At 50.3% G+C, this 24956-nt stretch overlaps 1 protein-coding gene across 3 annotated transcripts in view; it reads right to left on the bottom strand.

Annotated features, from left to right (window-relative positions):
- HOMER2 (homer scaffold protein 2) overlaps positions 1–24956 on the bottom strand; it is an 86611-nt gene that overhangs the window by 19378 nt on the left and 42277 nt on the right. For 2 of the 3 annotated variants that reach the window (XM_034667820.1, XM_034667821.1), the window contains 2 exons: positions 17627–17783; positions 3455–3586 (listed from right to left, as the gene is read on the bottom strand). In XM_034667820.1, the coding sequence (XP_034523711.1) occupies positions 3455–3556 (102 nt within the window). In that variant the 5' untranslated portion in view covers positions 3557–3586; positions 17627–17783. Of the gene's footprint in view, positions 1–3454; positions 3587–17626; positions 17784–23045; positions 23216–24956 lie in introns of those variants that run through there. The other variant, XM_034667819.1, reaches the window with a different exon arrangement.

The following is a 24956-nucleotide window of genomic DNA, read 5'->3' as shown; positions in this document are numbered from 1 at the left end:
GGGGCTGCTCCCAAGTCCCCCCCCACCCCCCCGAATCCTCCAGGAGCTCCTTCAGAGGGAAAAGGCACCCGATCCCTGCTGCCCACTTGAGACAGGGGTGCTGGTATCATTTGTTCAACAAATCACCATCATACTTGCTTCCATGTCACATAAATTCCCTGATACTCACAGCCCTTGTCCTTCCTCATTTCAGAAAATGGCAGCTCCATCTGTGCATCCATCAGTCTGTCCTCATCCCAGAACCCCTGCCTCCCACGTCCACTTACCAAGTCCCGCCAGTTCAGCTCCTCGGTAGTTCCCAAGTCCCTCCAGCTCCTACTCAGGCCCTCATCATCCCTGCTGTGGATCAGAACCACCTGGTCTGCCAGAAAAATCTACCTACAATGCCAAGCTGATCAAGCTGATTGTTTTCCTTCTTGGCTTGAAATCCCTCACAGGCCACAGTCTCAAGTCCGGGGCTGGCCTCTGGCCACAAACCCCAAAACCCGCACACCCTGTTCACAGCCCCCTTCCCAGGGTGTCATGGGTTTTCTTGTGCTGCTGCTGTTACGTGGAGGATGGTAGAAAAGGGAAGTCCTCCCCCAAGTGCGTGACTTGGAATGTCTCCCTGTCCAGTGTGCACGGGGCAGGTGGCTTGGGCTCAGGATCTACACTGAACCCCGGGAAAATGGCTGGGGGCCTCACTGCCTGGGCAGGGACTGGGAAGAAACGAAGCTGGAAGGTTAGTGACAGATGTGGGGGTACCAGCATCGGTGGAACCCAGGGGGCCCAATGGAACCGGAGTCTGAAAACACCCGCATTCCACGTGAATGCTTGCAACTGGCTGTAAGTCTGTGTCCCCCTCAAATGCCTATGTTGAGATCCTAACCCCCAGTGTGATGGGTTAGGAGGTGGGGCCCCTGAGAGGTGATGAGGTCACAAGGGTGGAGCCCTCATAAATGGGATTGGCGCCCTTATAAGAGACTACACAGAGCTCGCCTGCTCTTCTTCCAGCACGTGAGGACACCACGAGAAGTTGCCAGCAAACAACGGGAAAGTGGGCCTTGACGGTGCCGGCACCCTGATCTCAGCCTTCCAGCCTCCAGAACTCCGAGAAACCAACTCCTGTTCTGTATAAGCTATCAGTATGTGGCATTTTGTTATAACAGCCTGGACGGACTAAGACAACGATCTTCCGAAATCCCCACCTTCGCACCAAAGGGAATCCTTAAAACTAGGGGGCAGGAAGGGTCGATCTATGGACACCCAGTCCTTCTCCTCCTGCAGGCAGCCCAGTGCCTGCCCAAAAGGCTTACAGACACACTGGCCTGGGGGCCCACGTGACCTTGACAACTCATACTCCTGCTCTCCAGGCCTCCCTGACCTCTGACCTGCTGAGCGCCCACTGCCAAGCACAGTGATCCAGCTTGAGCCCCCAATTCTGCCTGGCACCCCTGAATGACCAGCCAGCTGCTCGGTGGAAAGCTGACTGCGTTGGGCCCCTGCATCCAGAGCAAACAGTGACTCGTCCTCACTTGACAGACACTATGCTGGCCCCACCGTGCAGAGACCTGCTTAAGGTCGTCTATACCACACAGCACTGCCTCAAATCAGCAAACTCACTTGTCGGCAAACGAAACAAAGGATTCTCGGTCCTCCCACCTTACAGAACTCTGCAGAGCCTCCTGCTGGAACACACGCTTTCCAGAGTTGTGGGACATGGTGCTTCTCCTCAGAGGCACAGCACATGAGTCTGGGGACCAAGGGCCATCGTTTCCCACAATTATACCCAATGACCTAGACTCAAGAATTCTGCTTCCTTCCCTGTGTGTCAGGGCCCTGATGAGTTGGAAGGGATGTTTTATTTGCTATTATTTTTTAAAGATTTTATTTATTTATTTGAGAAGCAGTGAGAGCGCACAAGCAGGGAGAGGGGCAGAGGGAGAAGCAGGCTCCCCGCTGAGCAGGGAGCCTGATGCGGGACTCGATCCCAGGACCCTGGGATCATGACCTGAGCCAAAGGCAGACACTTAACTGACTGAGCCACCCAAGGCGTTCCTGGAGGGGAGGTTTTGGTACCCAGGAAAGCACGCTTCTGTGAGCAGGTGGCACTAGAGGGGTGCTCAGAGTGCCCCCAGGCCATTTTGGGTCTCTGGGGCTCCTTCGGGAGCTGCATCCCCGTGAAGCAAGTGCAAATGCAGAAGAGGACCGTCTACAGTCCTCCATCGGGGCTCATTTCTGGCTGGAGGTATGACGGCTGCATCTGCGGCGTGGGGCCTCCTTAGAGACGTGCGTGTGTGTGTGTGCGTACGTGCGTGTGTGCACTACGGGCTGGGGCCTCCTTAGAGATGTGCGTGTGTGCATTAAGTGTGTACGTGCGTGTGTGTGCACAGCACATGCTCACATGCTGGGCAGATGCGAAGTGCAAATCCACGGCCCCGCACGGTGGCTTCCTGACTTGTCTTCATTCCCCTTCTCTGAAAGCTGTCTTCAGTATACACAGGGAACCCAAGCAGCCAGGTCCATACTACATGACCCAGTCAAGCCCCCTAGACTCTGGAATTTTGTAAACGCCTCTAGGGATGGACCACAGCTCTGCATCCCCAGCACCTGGCCCCGTGTTGGCCCAACCAGAGCTCAGTAAATATGTTCATGGCAACGGTCTAGAGAGAAACAAGTCCTAAAGCCGAGCTTCCTGAAGCCAGCCCGTCTCTGGCCCTTCCATTTCCACTCTCCCTCGGATTCTTTGAGACCCTCTGACATCTTTTCCGTAAGTTCCTGTGTCCTAGAAACTAGCCAGTCTTGCTCTCAAGCAATGCCTTCCCCACACCCACACGGGGCTCTTCCAGGAGCCTACAAGGAAGCCTACTTGCTCAGACAAGCTCTGGCCCATCAATAAGAGGTGGTCAGTCTATTTCCACAAACCTTGGGGTTCTCCAAGCCTGTGGTCGGTTACCATCCGCTCCTCAACACCCTTCTGACTGCCCACAGACTATGTCCCAGGCCCCTCAGAGAATCGAATCAAAACTACGGATCCTTTCCTCGGGGGGGGGGGTAAGAAAAAGCAACCCACACCCCAAACGCTGTGGGACATTTTAAGGGGTGCAGGGACTCCAGGGCGGGAGCTGCTCTAAGTACTCAGCAGCACCTCCCTCTGCTAAAGGGTCATTGACGCTGACAGCTGTCAGGTGCAGGCTGGCCACAGGGATCCAGGGGACCCCTCCGTGGGAAAGGAACCACGGACAGAGCGGTCTGCTGGGGCTGCGACGTCGGGCTCTGCAGGAACAGGCGTCACGTGAGCTTCCTTCCCCCACGAGGCCTCCATTGCGAGGGACCCGGGGTCTCTAAAAGGTCATCTGGTCGGGCAGCCCTGCGGCTCCGGAAGGACTAAAATCAACGGCTGGCAGGGGCGCCGTGCTGGCCCTCGGCATCTGGGGACCCAGCGACGGAGCGGCCGACGGGACTATCGCGTTACCTTTGTCAGCTGCTGCTCCGAGGAAAACCCCAGGCCAAACACTGTGTTGGCTCTGCTGTCAGCCCACTGCCCGAACTTCTGCGACGTCTTGGTGAAGGTCATATTGGGTGTGATGGTGCTGTTTATAATCACCTGCAGGAAAGAGCCAGAGGAACAGGAGGTGAACGCTCGATCTGATGCGGGCAGTGCACCCCTGCTCTGCTGCACCTGCGCCTGGTCCTCCCGGCCCATCTATGCTGAGTCAGACACACAGCCACGGGAAGGGCCATTTCAGACTCTTAAAATCAGACAGTCGCTCCAAAATAAGATATTACAGTTAGCGGGACAAAGTCTGCCCTAAGGAGAGAAGAGTTTCCCAAACTGCTGTTTATTTCCTCAAAGCTCCAGCACATCAGCGGCCCCGAATGGCGAGCCCGCCACGCCGCATGCGCTCGGGGGACCCGCGCTGTGCACTGCTTTAAGCACGTGGAGCCACCGTGTCCTGCCTGAACAACTTGGAATCTCCATCAGCGACCGGGGCTCGCTGTTTCCCGACAAGGACAAGGTATGCTCCAATCGGGAGAATCTGTGGAGGCTTAATTTACAAAGAAAGTAACGGTAGAGGTCTGCTGCTCAGCCCCTCGGAGACCACAGCAGGTAGGAAGGGCACTGCACGAAGCTGGAGCGGGGAAAGGGGGGTAACCCAGCACGCGGCGCGATCATGGTTCAATGTCTACTAAGCCTCTACTTGTCAGGCCTTCTGTTAACCAAAGACAAGAGACGGATGAGTCAGGGTTTCTGATCTTCCGTCGCAGGAAGTCAGGCAGAGGGGAGAGACGTGTAAATAAGTAATCACCGAACAACTGGTAAGTGTTAGTAAATTATCAACGATAGGCTCACTCTGGCAGAAACCCTTCCAAGCCCTATGACTCTGAGGAACTCTCGAGAGACATGACCCTGGAGAAAAGGGGTGTTTGCTGACAGGCAGGACAGGCAGAACCTGCACTTACGTCCCCATCAAACACTTGGTGATGATCTGAGCACAAACAGGAGCGGTCCAGCGCGGGCGCACTCACTCTGTTGCGCTTCACTCGGTCCTGCACCACCGATAACGGCGGTTTTTACAAACGGAAGGTTTGTGGCAACCCTGCTTGGTCAAGCACGTCTGCTGGCACCATTGTCCCAACAGCATTCGCTCAGTTCGCGTCTCAGCGTTACGTCTGGATTATTCTTGTAATATTTCAGGCATTTTCAGTTACTGTACTTGGGCTGGTGCTCTGGGATCGCTGTCTGCAACTCACCGAGAGCTCGGGGGGAAGTTAGCATTTTTGGCAATAAAACATTTTTTAATTAAGGTCTGTACTTCTGTCAAACGTCAGCTACTGCACGCTGAGCAGACTGCAGCATGGTGGAAATGTAACGATTACACGTACTTGGGAAACCAAAACGCTCACTTGACGCGCTTTATGGTGATGTTTACTTGATTGCCGTGATCTGGAACCAAAGCCACAGTGCCTCTGAGGTGTGCCTGTAAATATTCTGAAGGATGAATCTACCAGCAGTTTTACTTAGTAAGGAAATGTGCGTTCTCAACAGTCAACTCCAAACACCTTTAACTGACAGAACAGGGAAGAGAAAACGCTGACTAGCATGGCCTCGCTTTCCTTGGTAGGAACTTCAGTTATTTTGCTGAAGGACAGACCTTCTGGACACAGATTCTTACCTTAACTAATAAAGACACCCAGCCAGGGAGTTAGAGTCACCTCTAGAAACAGACGTATCATTGCTATGTGTATATGAAAATGCCTACTGAGTTTTTTAAGATTTTATTTATTTATTTGAGAGACAGAGAGAGAGAGTGCGCGCACGCCAGAGTAGGGGGAGAGGCAGATAGAGGGGAGAAATGGGCTCCCCGCTGAGCAGGGAGCCTGATGCGAGACTCAATCCCAGGATCCTAGGATCACGACCTGAGCCAAAGGCAGATAATTAACCGACTGAGCCACCCAGGTGCCCCCCTACTGAGTTTTCTAAGGAGGCATTAGCTCAAGTATAAACCTTGTTTATTTGGCAAAATAGCTTCTGGAAGTTAATACGAAGAGAAGGAATTACTATTTATTGAGCATGTCTTGAGTGTTTTACCTCTATCAGCCCACATAAGCCTTCGAGGTGGGACTATCCCCTCTGTGTCACAGAAGGAGAAAATGACCTGGTAAGGAGCAGAGCCTAGAGATAAAACTCAGAAACCTGCATTCGGAACTTGTATGTGATGTGCTTCTCGTTTTGTACCAGATGACCTCCCTTCCTCCCCATCTGGGAGGTACTGAGGCTTCCACTGCACTCTGGGTTCTTTCCCTTTGACCGTGACGACTCCTAGAATACCAAAGTCCACGTGAGTAAGCATTTTTCAGATAACTGGCTGCAAGCACGGCAGTCCAGAGCTCTGCCTGCTGTCGCCTAACACTATCAGAGATGGGGGCAGGGGAGTGGGGCGTGGAAAATGCAGACTTAAACCTGGGGCAAGCATAAAGGAATGCTTCTGGGACCTCTGAGGTTGGCTGGGGTCTGGCTCAGCCCCAAGCGAGACGGATGTAGTGGAACGAAAGCAGGCTTAGGGCAGGTGTGTGGCCGGTTGCTGGATAAGAGTTGATCATGTGATCCCAGAAAGCCAAGCCCAGTCACCTGGTCACCTCCGAATTACCAGAATCCTGGAAGGGCAAAGCAATCACCAGACTCATTCAGAAACCTGATTCTAGATCTCCTTTGTGTTCCTTCACAGCAGACCTCTGCCTCTGAGTGAGCCTCCACGTCCCCTCCTCAAAGCCCTCTTGGATGGCAGAGGACTGAGGCTGAACCAAGTACAGGGCACACCTCTGAAGCCTGCCCCAAACATGGTCCCAGGGTCATCAGGCTCGAATAATAAAGGTGAGGGCCCCTGGTATTTCTTTACAATGGGATAGTTCCTAAAGCACTTTTTCATATAGTCTTCTATCTCATCCCTATTTTTACAGATGGGAAAACAGAGGCTCAACAAAGTCAAATGACACGTTCAAAGTCATGCAACTAATAAGTGGTTAAAAGGAATATAATGTATATACTACTTACAAAGCAACAATTAACTGGTTTCAAGAGCTAAATCTGTATCTATCCTGCTTGGGGGTTCACTCAGCTTCTCAAATCCGTAGACTTAATTTTTTTTTTTTTTTTGGAAAGTTCTCAACCATTCTATGAATATCGCTTTTGCTCTGTCTTCTCTCCTCTCCTCTGGGACTCCAAGTACACATATGCTAGACCTCCTGAGTGCATCCAACACAGCTTATGTTCTTACCAGCTTTTCACCCCTTGATTCTTGGTTCTCTCTGTTTCAATCTGGATATGTTCTATTGGTCTGTCCTCCAGTTCACCAATTCTGGCTATTGATATATCCCATCTGCTGCTGAACCTAGTCATTGAACTCTTAATTTTAGACTTTGCTTTTTTTTTTTTTTTAGTTCTAGAATGTCCATTTGATTCTTTTTAAAAAAAATTCTAAGTCTTTGGGGGATATCCTCCTTCCTGTCATCTCCTTTGTCCATTTTCTGCTCTATTTCCTTGACTATATTAATCATAGTTCTTTAGAAATCCTTGATACTGACTCTAACGTCTGGATTATGTTGGAACCTGCTTCTACTATCTGGGTTTTGCTTCTCTGGATTCTAGGCATACGGTCTTGCCTTTCTGGGTGTTTAGTCGTTCTGCACTGAATGGTGGGAAATCGCTATGAAAGAATTTGTTAGGATTCCATGTGGCATTATTGCCTACAAAAGAAAGCTTCCCCCTCTGTCAGCAGGGCAAGTAGGGAATACAGGAAATCCCTATTTCACTCGGAGACGGAGCTGGGTCAGGGCCCGGTTTCTGTCTGGTGAGCCTCAGTCTGCCTCCGCCTCACCCCTGTTTTCAGGGCAGGCCCTCTAGGGCTTTCAACTGGGAGCCTGGCAGGTCTTTATCTCCTCTTCCCCGAAGGACTTTAGGAGATTCAGTTCTGTTTGTCAGAGGTCCTCAGCTTTGCTCTGTAGCCTTCCAAATTTTAACCTCCAAATTTGGCAAACCTTTGAAGGACAAAGTGGCCATGTGTCTGGGACCGCTCATCCGCAATTCTGTCACTCAAGCTCCATAATCTCTGCTGGTCTGTCTTTCCCCAGGGACCAAGCCTGGATTTTCAGCCTCCAGCTCCTCCCAGCATCAGGAGTGCCCCCCCTGCAACCAGGGGAGGAGGGAACAGAGATGCCCAGTGTCCATTCCCCACTCTCTCTAGGGCTTTCATGCCTTTGCTGCTCTCTCCCAGGCCCTTGGCAAGTCTTTGCTTTCTAAGCACTGTAAATATGAGGGAACTTTTACTCGGCCTTTCAGAAACATTCAGCCTGTTTCTTCTGACTGGCGTGCACTTGCCATTCAGCCACTGTCTCGCTGGGGAGCCAGCCGGGGTCTGAAGCCCCTCCAGCCCCCACTGCTGCCTGCTCTGGGGGCGTCTCTCCTCCCCCAGGAGCGCCTGCTGGCAGCCTGTCCTGGCAAATGCTCCTGACAGAAAAAAGCTGCCAACTGCCATCATCATCATCCTCTCTGTGTGGTCCTTCCCTCTCTGGAATTTTAGTCCCTCGTGTCCATGGTGTTTCTACGGTTTTCTGATGCCTTCCTGCCTGCCTGCCTTCCTCTCTCTCTCTCTTTCAAGATTTTATTTATTTGAGAGAGAGAGAGAAATAGCATGAGTGATGGGGGCAGAGGGCAGAGGGAGAAGCAAACTCCCCACCTAGCAGGGAGCACGACACAGGGCTCGGTCCCGACCCTGAGATCATGACCTGAACTGTAGGAAGACACTTAACTGACTGAGACACCCAGGTGCCCCTCTCCAATGCCTTTCAACTGTCATTATCTGGGGTCTGCTCTGGACCGCCAGACGGACCGCTGCATGCCGGAATGTATATGGTTTACTCAACAGTGGAAGTGCTGACTCTGGGAAAGTTCGAAGAGATGCAATTTACAACGTGTCTCAAGTGACATTTTCTGCTGTGGGATGCATGTAACCTCGCATAGGTTGCTGTTCATATCAAGAAGCAAAACTGTACTGCAAGGCACCAATCTGGCTTGTTAGTATGACGTCCAGTGGGTGGCTCCGATCAGCTGCACGCATTCCTCAGGTCCCCCAGCGCCCACTCCGAGCAAAGACCCCAGACATCTAGCCAACTGCGCAACTCATTCCTCCCCTTCTGTCCCCCATGCACAAGCATGTCAGTGGGGAGGTGTCAGAACACCCAGCCTGTAATTTAGTTCCTGATACCCCCCCCCAAACCTTATTCTCTTGTTCTATAAGAGAACGGTCCATTCACCTGCCCAGAATTCACCCACCCCAGTGCCCTAGGTCTCTTTCTCATCCTCCCACTTCCAGATGTTCCTTCTATCCACACACCTGCACTGGGCACTCACCACCACAGACCAAGGGCAGACAGAAGATTTATTCACTCTTAGAACACAAATTTCCGCTACCCCAGAACCCTTCATCAGAATACTGCAGTGGGAGCACAACGTCCCCTCATTCCCTACTGAGAGGCCCGCTCTGCTGTAGGATTGCTTTAACTGTGGTTCAGCATGGCTACCCTAACTGTGTCACCAGCATCAAGGGTCCGGGAATTTACCCAACACGGCCTACAGCATCCCCCAAGCTGGGGGCCAAGCCCGCTTCCCCTCACTGTGCTGCTCTTGCAATTCCTCAGGCAGGTTCCCTTCACTGTGCAACGCCCTGGCTATCTCCTGAGAGCTTACCAAAGGCTCTGGGGCTTCTAGAACTTTCTAGATTCAGGATAGAGGAAGAAAGGGGAAGGAAAGCCATCATGCACTTCTACGTTACCCATTATGTTGCCACAGCTCAGCGGAGGTAGCTAATCTAAACCATCCCCAGGCCGCAGTGGCGAGCCTATCTCTATAATTAGAGAGACAATAAGCCAGTTACTCTCCCATGACATCCAGCGCACTGACCTTCTCAAACACTGCAAGACTGACAGTGGGAGCAATCACGCTGTCAAACTGGAGCAAGCCCAGAGCCTCCTGTCTTCATTTCCCACTAACATGGGAACAGCATCCTGTGCCGACCAGTCTCCGGGGCAGACGGAGGCTTCTAAGGATATGCTCCTTCTGGGTGTGTTCCTCCCAGGTGCCCGGATCCTTTCTGGCTACCTGCTCTTGTACCTGAAACCCACCTAATGCTTCTGTTTCTCTTGAGACTCTTTCGTGCTCCTCAGCCTGCATGAGGGAGTGAAAGGCGGCGGACACCCGTGAAAAGATCTGTCTGCTCAGGTCTGCAGTGGGAGTGCCTGGTGCAGCTGTGGGTAGGAGGGACAGCCTGGGTGCTGCAGGGAGGACATGGCTCCCAAGGGAGGCTCAGCTCTGGGCTGATGCATGGAGCCGTCCCTTGTGAGCCTGGAGACAATGAGGTAGGGTGAGTCTGACGGACATAAGTTTCAACTCAATTTACTGGTAATATGGAAACTGCATTTCCATAAGCATTCTATACTCACCAAACTCACAGTAGGTCTGATGATACCAAGGCTGGGGCAAGGGTATGGAGCAACGGGAGCTCTCAGAGACTGGTGAAGTCACTTTGAAAAACAACGTGGCTTTCTCTGATAAAGTCAGAAATGAACATTCCCTACCACCCAGCCACCCCACTGGTCAGTACACACGTGAGGGCAATCTTCGCACAGGTGTATCAAGAGAAGCAAACCAGAATGTTCTCAGTGGCAGCATTTGCAAAAAAACAAAAAACAAAAAAACAAAAAAAATGTCCCCCACCAGCAGAACGGATAAACTGGTATATCCGTACAACGAAATACCATCAGACCAAGGCAGCAGCCACCAACAAGCAGGAATCACAAAAACACTGTTTTGGTAGGTGTCGAAGGTACAAACTTCCTGCTGAAAGATAAATAAATACTAGGGATGGAAGGTACGACATGAGGACGACAGCTAACACGGCCCTGTGCGAGATGGGAAGGTCGTCCAGGGCAGATCCTAGGAGTGCTCCCCACAAGGAGAAACTCTCTTTTTATTGTATCTAGATGAGACGATGGCTGTTAGCTGAACCCACTGCGGAAGTCATTTCACAATATACGTAAGTCAAACCATCCCGCCGTATGCCTGAAGCTTAGACAGTGATATAGACATAGACCAATGATTGCTCAAAGCTGGCGGGGGGGGACCAACATTAAGCAAAAAATAAATAAATAGGAAGTCACAAAAGGAGAAGCACAGTATGGGTCACTAGTGGGATGTATTTAGGTAAAGGTCAAAAACAGGCAAAACTAAATAATATATTATTTAGGGCAAGAGTCAACAAACTGTAGGCCACAGGCCAAAGCCAGCCTGTCGTCTATCTTTGTAAATAAAGTTTTATTGGCACACAGCCACATCTGTTCATTTCCATATTGGTCTATGGCTGTTTTCTTGCCACGAGCAAAAAGTCGAATAGCTAGACAGAGACTGTGCAGTTCACTAAAAAAAATTAAAGCCCTTTAGAGAAAATGTTGCTAACCTCTGGCTTAGGGATACACAGAGGCGGCAAAGCTGTAAAGAAAATGAAAGGACCACTTAATACAGATTTCAAGGGTGGGAACATCTTGAGATGCATATAATTAGGGAAAGGCCCATAAAGGGACTTCTGAAGGAGTCGTAAAGGCCTGACTTGCTCAACGGGGCAGGCGGGTACAAGAGCACGCACTTCACTATCAGACATTAAACGGTACAGGTAAACGGTAATAAGTATGGCAAAGTTGTCAGGGAGGCTAATCTTCACTGGGGGCAGAGGTTTCTGAAAAGAGGAGGTGGGGAGCTCTGCATTCAGGGATACTGTGGAATTGTGTTCGGGATAAAGGAGGGGGCTGGGCCTATGGGTTCCGGCTTTAGGGGAGGGGGGCTTAGCCGACTGTGGGACTGCAGGAGTGGAGGGTGTCCCCTCCAGGCCTGGGCAGAAGGCAGCATCAAGGAAGAGCCGGGGAAGGAGTCAGGAGGCAGTGGATGATCCAGAGGGAACAAGACTAATGAGGTCCTGGGTGATGAGAAGGAGGGTGCTCTGTGGGTGGTAAATGCCGAAGAATGAGTCAGCCCTGCCTCCATGGTGGGGGGAGATGATGGCGAGCCTGCGGGGGTGGGGGGTGCAGGAAGGTGAAGGCCAGAAGGATGGTTCCTGTAAACATCCTGGGGAAAGGCTTCAGTGTGAGCTCCTGTCTCCTATGCACACCCCCTGCCTCTTGCGTGAGTGATCTCTGAAACTTGCATAGAGAAAAAGAAAAAAGACTCCCTAGTCAAAGCCCCAGCTCCTACAGCTGGCTGGAACGGAGTTCCCTGAAAATGCACACATGTCAGTGAGGGCTACGGCCAAGAAGTGAGAGCTCGGCCCCTCCAGTCTCCAGCCTGGCTCTGGACTTCAGAGGAAGCCGCTTGGCAGGAGATGGGAGACACCCCTGGATTCCTCTCCACGGAAAGTCGCTCCCAAACCCAGGGGGGCTGGAAGGAAGGTGGAAGAACCCACACATCTTCCACAAGGGGCTGGACTGAGTGACAGCAGCGAGAGGCACACTGCCTGCTTCCAGTGATTAACAGATGCTTTTTCTTTTTCTTTGAAACCACAATCAGGGAAGAAAAGAAACCAACATCCATTGAAAACCTACTGCGTGCTGGGACCCTTCCATATGTTGACTCCCTTAACAGAAGGTGCTCTGCTTGATCTGAAAGAAGAACTATAATGACGGGGAGAGGAGGGGGCCTGGCTGTGCTCTTGAAAGCAATTGCACACACTCAGAAGAAAATACCGAGTCAGGGTTCCAGACACTTCCATCAGCCAAATAGTCACCAGGAGGCGGTCCTGGCTCTACAGCGGCTCCGGCTAAACATGTGCAGAATGGATGACCTCGGAGGGCTCTTCCCAGAGGGGTCTCTGTGACCCTATAAATAACAGACCTAAGGGCAGCAGAGCCATCCAGAGCCCCGGGGAGAAACACCTGCTCCGGGCGACGCGCTATCCCCCAAGGAGGGCCGGGCTGAGCTCGGTCTGCAGAGTGCCAACAGCGCCATGAGACTGAGGACCCTGGCGGCTTGGTTAACAAATGCTCTGGGAAGGGAGTGTTCCTTTATGGTGGGGTTGGCTGTTCTGCCCAAAAACTCACCACAAATCATCCGGCTGTTGGCGATGGAACGGCTCCTGCTGCTGCTCTGGGAAGCTGGCAGGTGCCCTTGAGTGCCTCCCACCTGTCCACGCACAGGCAACATTCTGAGGTTTTGATCCTGGTTCCCTCTTGGTACAGACCCCACCTGTGTCCACTGTCCTGGGGACTCGGCACGGCTGCCACAGGGCTGGAGAGGACGTGGCAAGGTCTGGCCTCGTCACCCACTGACTATGCCACCCGCCTCTCTGACACGGCCCAGGCTGGCGCAGGGCTGCAGCTGCAAAGATGAGCTGGGCCTGGCCCCAGTCCTCAGGAAGTGCAGGGCCCTGGCACCCCATGTGCAGAAATGGAGCCACATAACCCCCTAGTTGGAGTGATGCCGAGACAATGCACCACAGGATTCCCGTCAGCCCTGCCTTTCACAGCCGGCGGGACTGACACCTGAAATCTTTTCCCCGACAAGAAGAATATGCCTAGTGTTTCCGGAAGAACGAAAACAGGTCTGCACACAGGTTTCTCCTCTGATGAATGGCAACAACTGCTCTTACGGGAAGGACAGGCCTTCCGCATCTTTCCCCGGGTAGAGCATGACAAATGCTTGGCTGAGGCCTGGGAACTTGCCGTGCCCTGGTGTGGGGCGATAGCTGCCGGAGCTGCGGGCTGTGTCTCCTCCCTGATGGCGGGCCTGTGCACTGCAGGCTGCCCGTGGCGGACTCAGTGGCTGAGGCTGCTGTGGGCTCTGCTCACACTGACCCCCAAGTGCCTTCCACACCAGCAGCTTATGCCCGAAGCATGTCTACCTCTTCATCTGGGAGGGGCAGAGTGAGGCTTCCCCTCTCAGCCCACAGCGGCCTCCTGCCCTGGGACAGAAGCTGGCTGAGGAGCACTAAGAAGAGGCTCAAGGCCATGGACTTGATCTGGCCAGACCAACGGACAGAGGCAAGACCCAGGCCGGAGGTACAAACCCTGTGCCAAGACAGCTCTAAGGCTACAGACATCTGACTGGGGACCAAAGGCCGGATCGACATTTGGGACCAAAGGCCTTAAACAAAGTGGTGACCACCATCTGGTGTTCTGTGCTCCAGTTCTCACGGCAGGAAACTCCCTGCCCACCGCTGCCTTGAGCGTCAGTCTCAGTAAGTCAGGGACTAAGGCCCCTACATCCCCACCACGCTGGACCTCTGGCTCCCTCACAGGACACCTCCTTTTGCAGAACTAGGCCCTGTCACAGCCCTGGTGCTGTGGCAGTAAGGTGAGAACCTGGGGCCAGGTTCCCACTCTGCAAGTGACTCCATAACTTGACAGGCCCCCCACGCCGACCCCGAACTGGCTCTATTCTGCAGCTCGGGGACCAACCCCCCTACACACACACACCCATCTGATTTCTCTTGGCTGGCTCATTTGGCTCACGCCCCACCACACTGTCACAGCCTTCAGAAACTGCAGAGGGGGACGATAGAGCGGCTGACACTTTGACAAATTACTAAAAGCCCAGCTAATAGGACTAAAGCACTTTCTTGAAGAAAGTCATTTTATCTGTATTTAAGCCCATTATATCCTCGGATAACTCAAGTGACGAAAGTGCAAACCCAGCTCAAGGACAGTAGATGAACTGACAACATCGATGGATAAAAGAAAGCAGATCAGCTTGATTCACCACCCCTATCAGAACAGCCCAGCAAGAGGCAAGGCGATTCCAGCTGAAAAGCAGAGAGCAGGGAAGAGGTAATTCAACTGCAGTATCCCCATGTGTCCCAGAAAAAAAAAATTATTATAATAAAGGCACCTTTCAGATATTCACTCATTAAACCCGAGCTGCCTACCTACTAGATGCCAGGTGCTTTCACACTTGCTCAGTACTCACCAGAACCCTGCCACGGGTCATCCTGCCTACTTAGAGGAGAAAACCAGCCCCTGCCTCTCCTTAGACATACTTGCCAGACCAGCTACTGCTATCTGAACACAAAGAAGATGACACACTTCTTGCGTGATGTCGCATCAGGACACGCTCCTCCACCAGCCAGGGGGCAGCCTGCTCCAACATAAGCGCTAGGAAGCTGCGTCCTAGGAACTGGACACCAGCACCAGCCTGCCAAGCCTCACTGGCTGCGGGAATTGTCCAGGTGGCTGCCTTGGCCTCAACTGTGAAATGAGGACTTCTGGGCCCAGCCACTGTATCTGCAGTTTTCGCTATGCTGAGAGAACACAGCTGAAAGGTGGAATTTTGTCTTAAGACAAGGAGCCTCGTCAGGAGGTCAGGAGGCACCAGTAGGCTCTCACAACTTTCCTAGAGGACATTCCAGTGGAGGCTTCTCTGGCCTTCTGCTTTGGGGCTCCAGCGGAGCAAGAAACCTCCAACCAGGCCCCATCCTACTGCCCAACCCCCCAACGCCCTGCTTCTGACCAACTAGGGATGCTGGCCTACAGGCCGAGGGTGGGACAGACCACAGGCAGGAGGGGGAGGCCGGTCAGAAGACTACTGAAAGCTCTGAGCAAATGAAAAGATGCTCAACATCCCTCCTCATTAGCAAAATGCAAATTAAAACCACAGTGAGATAGCGCGTCACACCTGTCAGAATGGCTAGCATTAAAAAGACAAGAGGGGCGCCAGGGTGGCTCAGTCCGTTAAGCATCTGACTCTTGGTTTCAGCTCAGATCATGATCCCAGGGTTGTGGGATGGAGCCCCGCGTCAGGCTGCACACTCAGTGGGGAATCTGCTTGGGATTCTCTCTCCCTCTGCACCCCCTACCCTGCTCACATGCATGCGTGCTCTCTCTCGAATAAATAAATCTTAAAAAAAGAAAAAAAAGACAAATAACAGGTGTTGGTGAGGATGTGGAGAAAAGGGGACCCTCGCGCACTATTGGTGGGAATGTAAATTGGTGTAGGCTGCTGTGGAAAACAGTATGGAAGTGCCTCGAAAAATTAAAAATAAAATTACCACGCAATCTGGTCATCCACTACTGGGTATTTATCCAAAGAAAACAAAAACACTAATTCAAAAAGATATGCACCCTTCTGTCTCCCGAGCACTTACAGTAGCCACAGTATGTATGGGAAGCAGCCCACGTGTTCATCCACAGATGAATGGATAAAGAGCCCATGGCACGTGTGCACCACGGAGTATCACTTGGGCATAAAAAAGAACAAGATCTCACCAACCGTGACAACGTGGATGGACCTAGAGGGTACTGTGCTGAGTGAAACAAGTCAGACAGAGACAAATACCGTATGATTTCCCTCATTTGTGAACTCTGAAAAACAAATGAACAAACAAACAAACAAAAAAAAACAGAGAAAAACTGATGGTTGTCAGAGGGCAGGCAGGTGGGAGGGATAGATGAAACATGTAAGGGCCATGAAGAGGTACAAACTCCCAGTTATAAAATAAGTAAGTCATGGGGATGAAGAACACAGCACAGGGAATGGAGTCAATAATACTGTAAAAACGTTTGTCGGGTGACAGACGGTGACTGCACTTCCCGTGGTGAGCGCTGGGTGAAGCAGGGAATCGCTGAAGAGACTGAGCACCTGAAACTAACGAAACACTGTATGTTAATTATCCTTCAATTTAAAAAAAGGACTTTCAGGACAAGTTATGGCCTTAAAACAAAACATCAGGCATAAATGTGAGACACTTCAAAAGCAGGCTCACTGACCAACTAAAAAGGGAATGAATGAATTTGTGCTTTCCCTTTATTTATTCATTTATTTTTAGTCCAAATTGATTGGGAAAGAACATGGGGAGGTGGTGTAGAGGGCAAACGGGAATTCAGCTCTGATACACTGAATTTCATTTTCTTTTTTTATATGTGACTGTTTATTTATCTAATTATTTTAAGTAAACTACCTCCAAAATGGGGCTTGAACTCGCGATCCCAAGATCAAGAGTCTCGTCTTGCACCGACTGAGCCAGCCAAGTGCCCCAGACACACTGAATTTCGGGTGATAGCAGATAATGCAAATCGTAATTGTCCAGCGGGATGAACACAGATTAAAGACAGGAAGAAATTATAAAGCATCTAATCTACGTTTGTTGTTGCTGTTGTTAACTTGGTGATACTTCTGTTGCTATCCCTTCTTTATTCTGCTCCCGTAGCAACGCGGCAAAAATATCAAGGAAGACAGCAGAATACTACTAGTACCTGGAAAAAATGTATTTCAAGAGATCTCCAAAATCTTTCCATCAAATTTGATTGCCATGGAATAACACCGAAACCAGACTAGCTATAATACCCAGTGCTGGTAAGAGCGTAACACACAGGCATTCTCAGGCACGCTGGAAGAATGGACTCTTCGGAAAGCAGTTTGGACACGTCCATCCATATGCCATGAATCAACAGTTCCCATCTCGGCCTATAGTATTCCTTCCAGGAACTGGTCCTAAGGGAATACCCAAAGAAAGCAATAGGTGTGTGATGAATGACTGGGAGTATCTGTTGTAACATGCTCATTACCTAGCACAGGAAAGAACTGGGGCCATTGACAGATGCAACCGTGAGGGGAGCAAAGAAGAGCATCATAGGCCCTCCGTGAAACTATTACACGGGCATCGAAATGCTAGTTACGAAGACAATGTGGTAACAGGGAAATCTTTTTTTTTTTTTTCATTTGCCATAATTTTAAATGAAAAAAAAAAAGCAGGGTGTGTGATTATATCAATGTCATGATTATAACAGTCATATCTGTGTTAAGCAGCAGGATTTGGGTACATCCTTTCCCCTCCACTTTGAAATATAATGTACTGACTTTTTTTTTTAAGATTTTATTTATTTGAGAGAGAGAGTGAGCAGGAGGCAGAGGGAGAGAGAATGTGAAGCAGACTGCACTGAGCGCAGAGCCCGACGTGGGACTCGATCCCAGGACCCTGAGATCATGACCTGAGCGAAACCAAGAGTCAGACACTTAGCGGACTGAGCCAGCGGGCGCCCCCCCCCCCCATCATACGGCTCTTGAGGAGAAGGAAGTGGCTGGGAATGGTAACATCAGCCGCTGGGGTGGTACCTTGGCTCCATCCACGCTGATGATTCGGTAACTATTCCTGGTGACATCATAGAAGTAGGAAACGGTGACCGCCTGCTTGCTGGCGGGCACCCAGTTCTTCTTGGTGCTGGGGTCGATCTGGAAGACGTGCGCCCGCGTGGTGAAGATGGGCTGTTCTCTGCAGGAGGAGAGAAGGGCGCGTGAGCTGACAGAACAGGACTTCATGTATCATTTATGACTTCTCGCCCCCCCCGCCGTCCCCAAAGATCTTAATAGCTTATTGGGAGAGATACATATGCATGAGGACAATTAAAATAAGAGAAGGGGAAAAAGAGACACCAGCACCGGAGTTACAGACAGCCAACCCATGCGGGCTGCGAGCAACTGGCCTAATGAGCAATTTGCTTTAAATGCTGCTCCTCGCCCAGGGTCCTCGCTTCCCGCGGAGCGACCTGCTGTTCCGACACCCTGCTGGCAGTCTCGGGTTTTGCGATACATTTATCTTGCAGGATTCTGCCACAATCTTAGGATTTTGCGATCTATTTGCAATTTCGCATTATATCTCTAGTAAGTACTTCTCAAATTCGCAGCATTTTACCGATGACATGTTCATTTGTAATTAACTGAGCCTTCAAGTTTTATGTTTCCAACTTAATAAACATTTTGAGGTTTAGGAGTTGAATTCAGGAATCCATCTCTTTGAGCTATTCTTGCCTTTGTATGGTTGTTGCTCTGGCTCCACACTCCTGTAAATTCTTAATGTGATTGGGAACCAAATGGGCACACTATCCAGGTTTCTTTCTGGAAGGCAGGGAATTATTTCGATCTTGACAATAAGCATCAAGAAATAAGGCAGATGGGTAAAAAACTGAAACGGATTACAGTGCATTTCATATTTTAAGGTATCTACCTCACAAAGTAACATAAAATGAAATACAGTCTCATTACAAAATAGGCTTAATTTTAAAGAAAGCGTCTTCAGGCAAACTGGCCCAAAAATCCTTTAAGTGTTCCAAATACGGTAACGTGGGGAGGGAAAAAAGCCCCCAGGATGTAAAAGTGGCCCCATCGTTCATGAAATGCTCCAGATTTAATAAGCATTTATTAGAGGTAAAAACAAAACCAAAAGGTAACTCAGACAAATTGTTTTAAAATCCTGACCATGTCAAAAGCGGTGACATAAAAGAACAGGACACCCAAGTGGATACCAAAAACATCACAGGGAGCAAGTGAATTTTAAGTGTTCTGGTCTCTAGATGGAGTGGTTTTAGGCAAAGCGGTCTTTGAACCTGTTCTGCCTGGAGAAGGCTCGTTACTGGAAAGAAAGCTCTTTCTTAGGAGAGAAACTTCCTCCTAGAAAAGCAATTCACTACTTGAGCCTCCCGCAAAGAATACTGAGTATCGCCCTGAATATCAGCGTCAGCCATCAACTGTGGCTGCAGACAACGTTCACGGCTGCTCTTCCAGGAGAATAAAAGCCAAGGGCATGCTATGCGTGCAAACTCAATGCAGCGGGCTCAAGAGGCCAGGTTTCCAGAAGAATCAACGGAAGCATTCCTTGCCTCCCAAAACTTCCCTTCTAGATCCCAGAGCAGGACAAGTGCCTCTGGCGATGTGGGTTACTAGGACGTCTGTCTTCCCTCCGCCATGAGTAGGTTCACCACCCGCCCGACCCTAAACTGACACCCTTCCAGCTGCAGGGTGACAGGGCATAGAAACAAAAGGAACATTCTCACTGCGATTTCCCGCCTCTGTGGTCATGGGGGCCAGCCTGTGGGGAAGGGTGTGTGCACATGCCCGCGAGCGCTCCTAATCAGGTCCCCGTGGGGAAGTCTGGCATCTGGGTCCCCCAGCTGCGCTCCTGCCAGCCCAGGCACCACAGTTTGCTAATCACGTAAGCACAGCAACGTAAAGGAAAACGCTCGCTCACATGGATTCTCCTGCAGATGCAAGAGGAGGGGCTGACTGAAAGGACAGTAACGCAGAAAAGATTTTTAGAGAAATTCTGCAATGTGTATAAATATTGAATCACGCCGTGTACCTAAAACTAACATAATGTCATATGCCAATTATACCTCAATAAAAAAAATTAATTGCATCATGCTAAAGTCTCTCTGCCTCCCTCGCATAGAGCGTTAACAAGCGGGGCCCACGGGTCAGGCAGGAGCCCTCACTGGGGAAGGGGCCTGGCTTTCACACTTGCCCTCACGTCGTCCATACTGAACAAGAGGGCCTGGGTCTGGGGTTTAGAGCCCTTAGACCAGTGTTTCCTCAACCTCTGATAGAAATTAGCTGGGGCACTTCATAAAAATACAAGTTCCTGGGCCCCAACCTACTCTCCTCCCCACCCACGAACTTGGCTCTCCAGGGACGGGCCTGGGGAGCTCCGTTTTTAACAAGAGCTCCAGGTGATTTTGATCCTCAAAGAAGCTGGGGAGATACCCACGAGACATTATCAGATGACCTAGAAAAAAATGGAAGAAGTGAACCTACAGCCAGCATCTCTCCTCCAGAACGACACAGCTAACTTTGAAGGACTCCACCACTTCCTCCCACAGCCTGAAGGGGACTACGGTGAAACCAAGAGCAGGATTTTGGGGTGCAAAGAGTGGGGAGGCAGAAGTGCTCTGGGTAGAGACTGGCGGCAGGAAGCCTGTGTGGCCAAGTAGCGACTGATTTCAAGCACTCTGTCCCAGAGCCCTGCAGGAGAGAGGAAGTACGGGAAGCAGACAGACCAGAGACAGGGCGGGATGGACAGGGAGATGAGAGACGTTAGAGCTTCCCGACCAGGGATAAAGCAAAGGCCAAGAGCCATCTGCGTGGCATGATTCAGGTCAAGGTGAATGTAGAGACATGAAGACGCCCCATCTCCAAATCTGCCTGCGGGGCTCTGGGGAGGGACCAAAGCTATTGTGGGTTGCTCTGGGTGCCCCAGCCAGGAATGCAAGGATGTTGTGGGCCCAGCTGGCCACACCTTCAGTGGCTGCAGCCCGGGTCGCCCCAGTCAGGCCTCTGCAGGGGGAGTGGCTGCTCCAGCACAGGGAGAGGCACAGAGCCCTGGGAGGGGAGCTTCGGGGAGTCCCACCACCCCTTGTGAGGACGAGCACTACGGGAGACCAAAGACCTGCATTCCTCAGTCCTGGGCAAGCCAGGGCCAGTCTGCTGGCAGCTTTGTGCCCAGGACACTGTCACAGTACTGAGATTTCCACATGAATAACCACGTCTGAGGCCAGTGGGGAGTTCTAATTAATTCTTCCAAAATTCAAAAATCTAATGGTATTTAAAGAAAAGGGGGGAAAAAAGGATAAAAAAAAAGCCAGTAGTTAACATTTACTGATTACTTACCATCTGCCAGGTTTTCCACGTGACTCCTCCTTTAGATCATAAAGATCCTTTGGGGGAGGGGTCCAGATGGGGAAACGGGGGCTCAGAGAGGCCAAGGACCTGCTTTGGGTTACACAGTAAGTGGCAGATCTGGGATGTGAAATCGATTCTAAGTGACATGGTCACCCTCCCTCTTAATCATTATGCTACACTCTCTTTCTGAAATAATAGCTGTCTGTAAGAGTCAGCTTTTGGTGTGGTTCCCAATGATCCCCACCTCCTGGTAATTATGCCCTTATGTAATTCCCTCCCCCTTGAGCATGGTGGTGGAGGGACCTGTGACTTGCTTTTAACCAAAAGAATATGGCAAAGGTGATGGGATGTCATTGTGCAAGTAAGTTACACGGGATTGTAATGTCTGTCTTGCTAGCAGATTCTCTTGACCCTCTTGGTGGCTTTGGTGAGATATGTTGCCATGCTGCAGAGACCCACATTTGCAGGAACTGAGAGCGGCCTCCAGCCAACAGCCAGAGGGAAACTGAGGCCCTCCACCCAACACCCCCTGGGGAACTGAAATTCTTCCAACAGTCACTTGGAAACTTGGGGGGTCAGACCTCTCCACGGCTGAGGCCTCAGATGAGGTCCCACCCCTCGCCGACACCTTCATGACACTTCATAAGAGACCCAGAAGCAGAGAATCCAGGTAAGCCATGGCCAGACTCTTGATCCAGGGGAAGTGTTTTGTTTGAAGCTGTAAGTTTGTGGCCATTACCCAGCAAAAGAGAAGAAATACCTTGACCTTCATAGAGAGTTTACTATAGACCACAAATCGTTACATCGTGATGGGCAAACTCAGAGAAGTCTATAAACCTCACCACAAAATTCAGAAATGCAGACCCCAGCTCTGAGAGATCATCTTGCCTCACCTGAAAAAGCAAAAACGCTGGAACTAGGACACAGGAGTCAGTTCCTCTAAGTGTGCAAATCAGTATAAATAGAAAAATTCAAGAGAAGCAGAACTTTCCAACCCAGGAGGCCGCCTTTCCCTCCCAGCAGGGAAAAGCTGAAGACAGTGTGTATCAGAGAACAGAAACTACCTTCATACCCAATTTTATTCTCCTTTCTTTGGTGTTCGATGCTTAGGGAGTGTATTTCAAAAATACTCCCATTCCTTCTCCAGTGCTTTAAATAGAAAGCAGATGTTTCCGGATGGCAAAATGTTTCTTTAGGCAGACAATATAACCTACTGTTCCCTCGCATAGTCTTTTTAGAGCTGAATAAACACCAATTGCTGCTCATTGAACACATTTTGGAACCTGACAGTAATTGTCCCCAAGAATAATTAGACACTCTGTGCAACATATGTATGTTTGGAATATGAAACCCACTCAGCAGACACACCACTCCTGCTCTGAACGATTTCTGGCTCCGTGTAAGAGAATTCTGCAAAGAACTGGCATGACTATTTTTTGCAAGAAAAAAAAAGAGAAAAATGATGTTTTAATTTCTCATAATCCTCCACTTGCAATGGCAATGCTCAGCTCCAGGCTTTTTCTGATATGAATCTGTGAAACCTCACGATTGTTATTATTCCGACTTCTGTTTGACTTGAATGAAAACAAACCATCCAGATACTATTTTACAGCTATTTAAACAGTGTTTCAGAATCTCATAGGATGTCCTCACTAGTTTATCTACCTTGGGTCTTGAACCCCTCCAAACACTGATCACACAGCACCAAGAGAAACGCTTGCCCCCAAGCTTGATAGATGGTAAGGCACGGACCACCCGTCGCAAAGGCCTTCCCTGGCTCTGTCCCCTATCGGATGCACTCCAGGTGCCTTCGAATGTTCCACCAGCCCAGACCACCTGGCCCTGCTCCTTGCCAGGTTTTCCTGTCAGCACTTCCAAATCACCAGCATTTCCACATGCCCAGGCACGTGCCCTGCCTTGAGCCTAAACATCTTTCCCCCTTCGCTGGCCGGAAGAGCTCCTGCACGTCCGTCAAGTGCTGTCACAGTATCCTGAGATGTCTAATCTGTGCCCCGGGACATGGATCCTGGACTGAGTGTCACAGGGACCAGCAGTGTGGGCTCACCTGGCTCTGAGTCCTTACCTTAGATGGTTAATAAGGCCCTCAGCTGGCAGGGTCAGATCTGCAAAGCCTAGGACACAGAGCGGGGAAAGAGGAGATAATGGACAAAAGGTCCCTCTAGTACATTCTTCATGCAAAGAATCTAACTCATGGCTGTATTGTGGCTCTCCTTTCATACCAATCCCCATAATAAATATAACGTAGTAAAGTCATTGTTATTTTCAGATGATATGATGGCACACCTACAATGCCCAGGAAAATCAACTGAAAAAGTGAACATGAATAATAAAATTCAGTGAGATGACTAGTTATAACATTAACAAAAAATAAAATCAACAGCCTTCCTATATATGCAAACAACCTCACAGGTGATAGAATGGATTTTTAAAGATCCCACTGACAGCAGCAACCAAAAAGATAACATTTCTAGAAATCTATTGAAGAAGTGTGCAAGATCTATATTCAAAACAGTAAGATAAGAATTTCTAAAGGCGCAGAAAAGCAAACTTTAATAAATAAAACACATGCTGCTCTTAAATAGGAAAAGTCAATATAAAGATATCGAATACCACTGGGGCACCTGGGTGGCTCAGTTAAGTGTCTGCCTTTGGCTCAGGTCATGATCTCCAGGGTCCTGGGATTGAGTTCCACACTGGGCTCCCTGCTCAGTGGGGAGTCTGCTTCTCCCTCTCGCTTTCCCTGTGTGTGTGTTCTCTCTCTTTCAAATCAATAAATAAAATCTTTAAAAAAAAAAAAGGATTTAGAGCACTCTTAAATTAATACATACATTTGTCACAATATCAACAGGAGTATCTTTTTTTATTTTTTTAATTTTTTTTAAAGATTTTATTTATTCATTCGACAGAGATAGAGACAGCCAGCGAGAGAGGGAACACAAGCAGGGGGAGTGGGAGAGGAAGAAGCAGGCTCGTAGCGGAGGAGCCTGATGTGGGGCTCGATCCCAGAACACCAGGATCACGCCCTGAGCCGAAGGCAGACGCTTAACCGCCGTGCCACCCAGGCGCCCTCAACAGGAGTCTCTTTAGAACTAGATAGAGTTATTCATGCGGGAAACTCACCCTATGAAGATAGCCAAGAAAATTACGAAAATGAAGAGCAATGAGATTCAGCCCTATCATATAATGAAATAATTGTAGAGTTACAGCACATGAAACGAGGGAGTATTGAACAAAGAAGTAAATTAACGGAAGAGAACAACAGAGTTAGAAACAGAAGGCTGAGGAATTAGGTGCATGGTGCAGGTGGTACTGCTCATCTGTGGGGCGGGGGGGAGGGGAGTGCTCGGGAGTCGCCCCACACACCTGTTACAGCAAGGGGTTAGCAACTCTCCGGGGAAAGCCTGTACCTGCTGGACCCTAGCCAGAAGTCCGTCTCCTCACCTGGTCTGAGCGCTGCCAAGTGGGTCACGGCAGACCCATTCTGTCAAAGTTAATTCCGCCTGCTCGCAAACTGCCCAGATTAATACAACCAACTGTGTAAGTCGTATCTGTCACAAACCCTCCACGGGCTGGGAATTCCCTTTTTGGGTCACATTTACATCAGAGAATGGAATGAGGCAAGTGACCCTGATGAATGCTGACGGGCTTTCTTAATGACACTGCCGTACATCCCAGGGGGTTGGCAGTTTCGCAGGAGCTCTCCGCACACGTTCTCTGTGGGTCCTCCTGTGACGTGGGGTTGACCAAGTTCCAGGACTGGGTCACAGGCTGCAGCTGCCCCCGGGGGGCCATCATATCCACTCCCATGTGCTTTGGGAAAGGGTCAGGTGGCTCCAAGAGGTGTGGCGGTCCCCAGCAGTGGGTAGGGATCCCGACAATGAGGAGGGGAAGAGGCAGAGTTTGAGAAAAGCACAGCTGATATGGAAGGCAAATACTTGCAGAGGGTAGGGTGGGGGGGCTTCTGTGAGGACAG

Source organism: Ailuropoda melanoleuca, chromosome 9 (genome assembly GCF_002007445.2).
Source record: "Ailuropoda melanoleuca isolate Jingjing chromosome 9, ASM200744v2, whole genome shotgun sequence".
NCBI classification, from domain to species: Eukaryota; Metazoa; Chordata; class Mammalia; order Carnivora; family Ursidae; genus Ailuropoda; species Ailuropoda melanoleuca.
The sequence above is the reverse complement of the archived record's forward strand: the minus strand, read 5'-3'. Positions and strand labels throughout refer to the sequence as shown.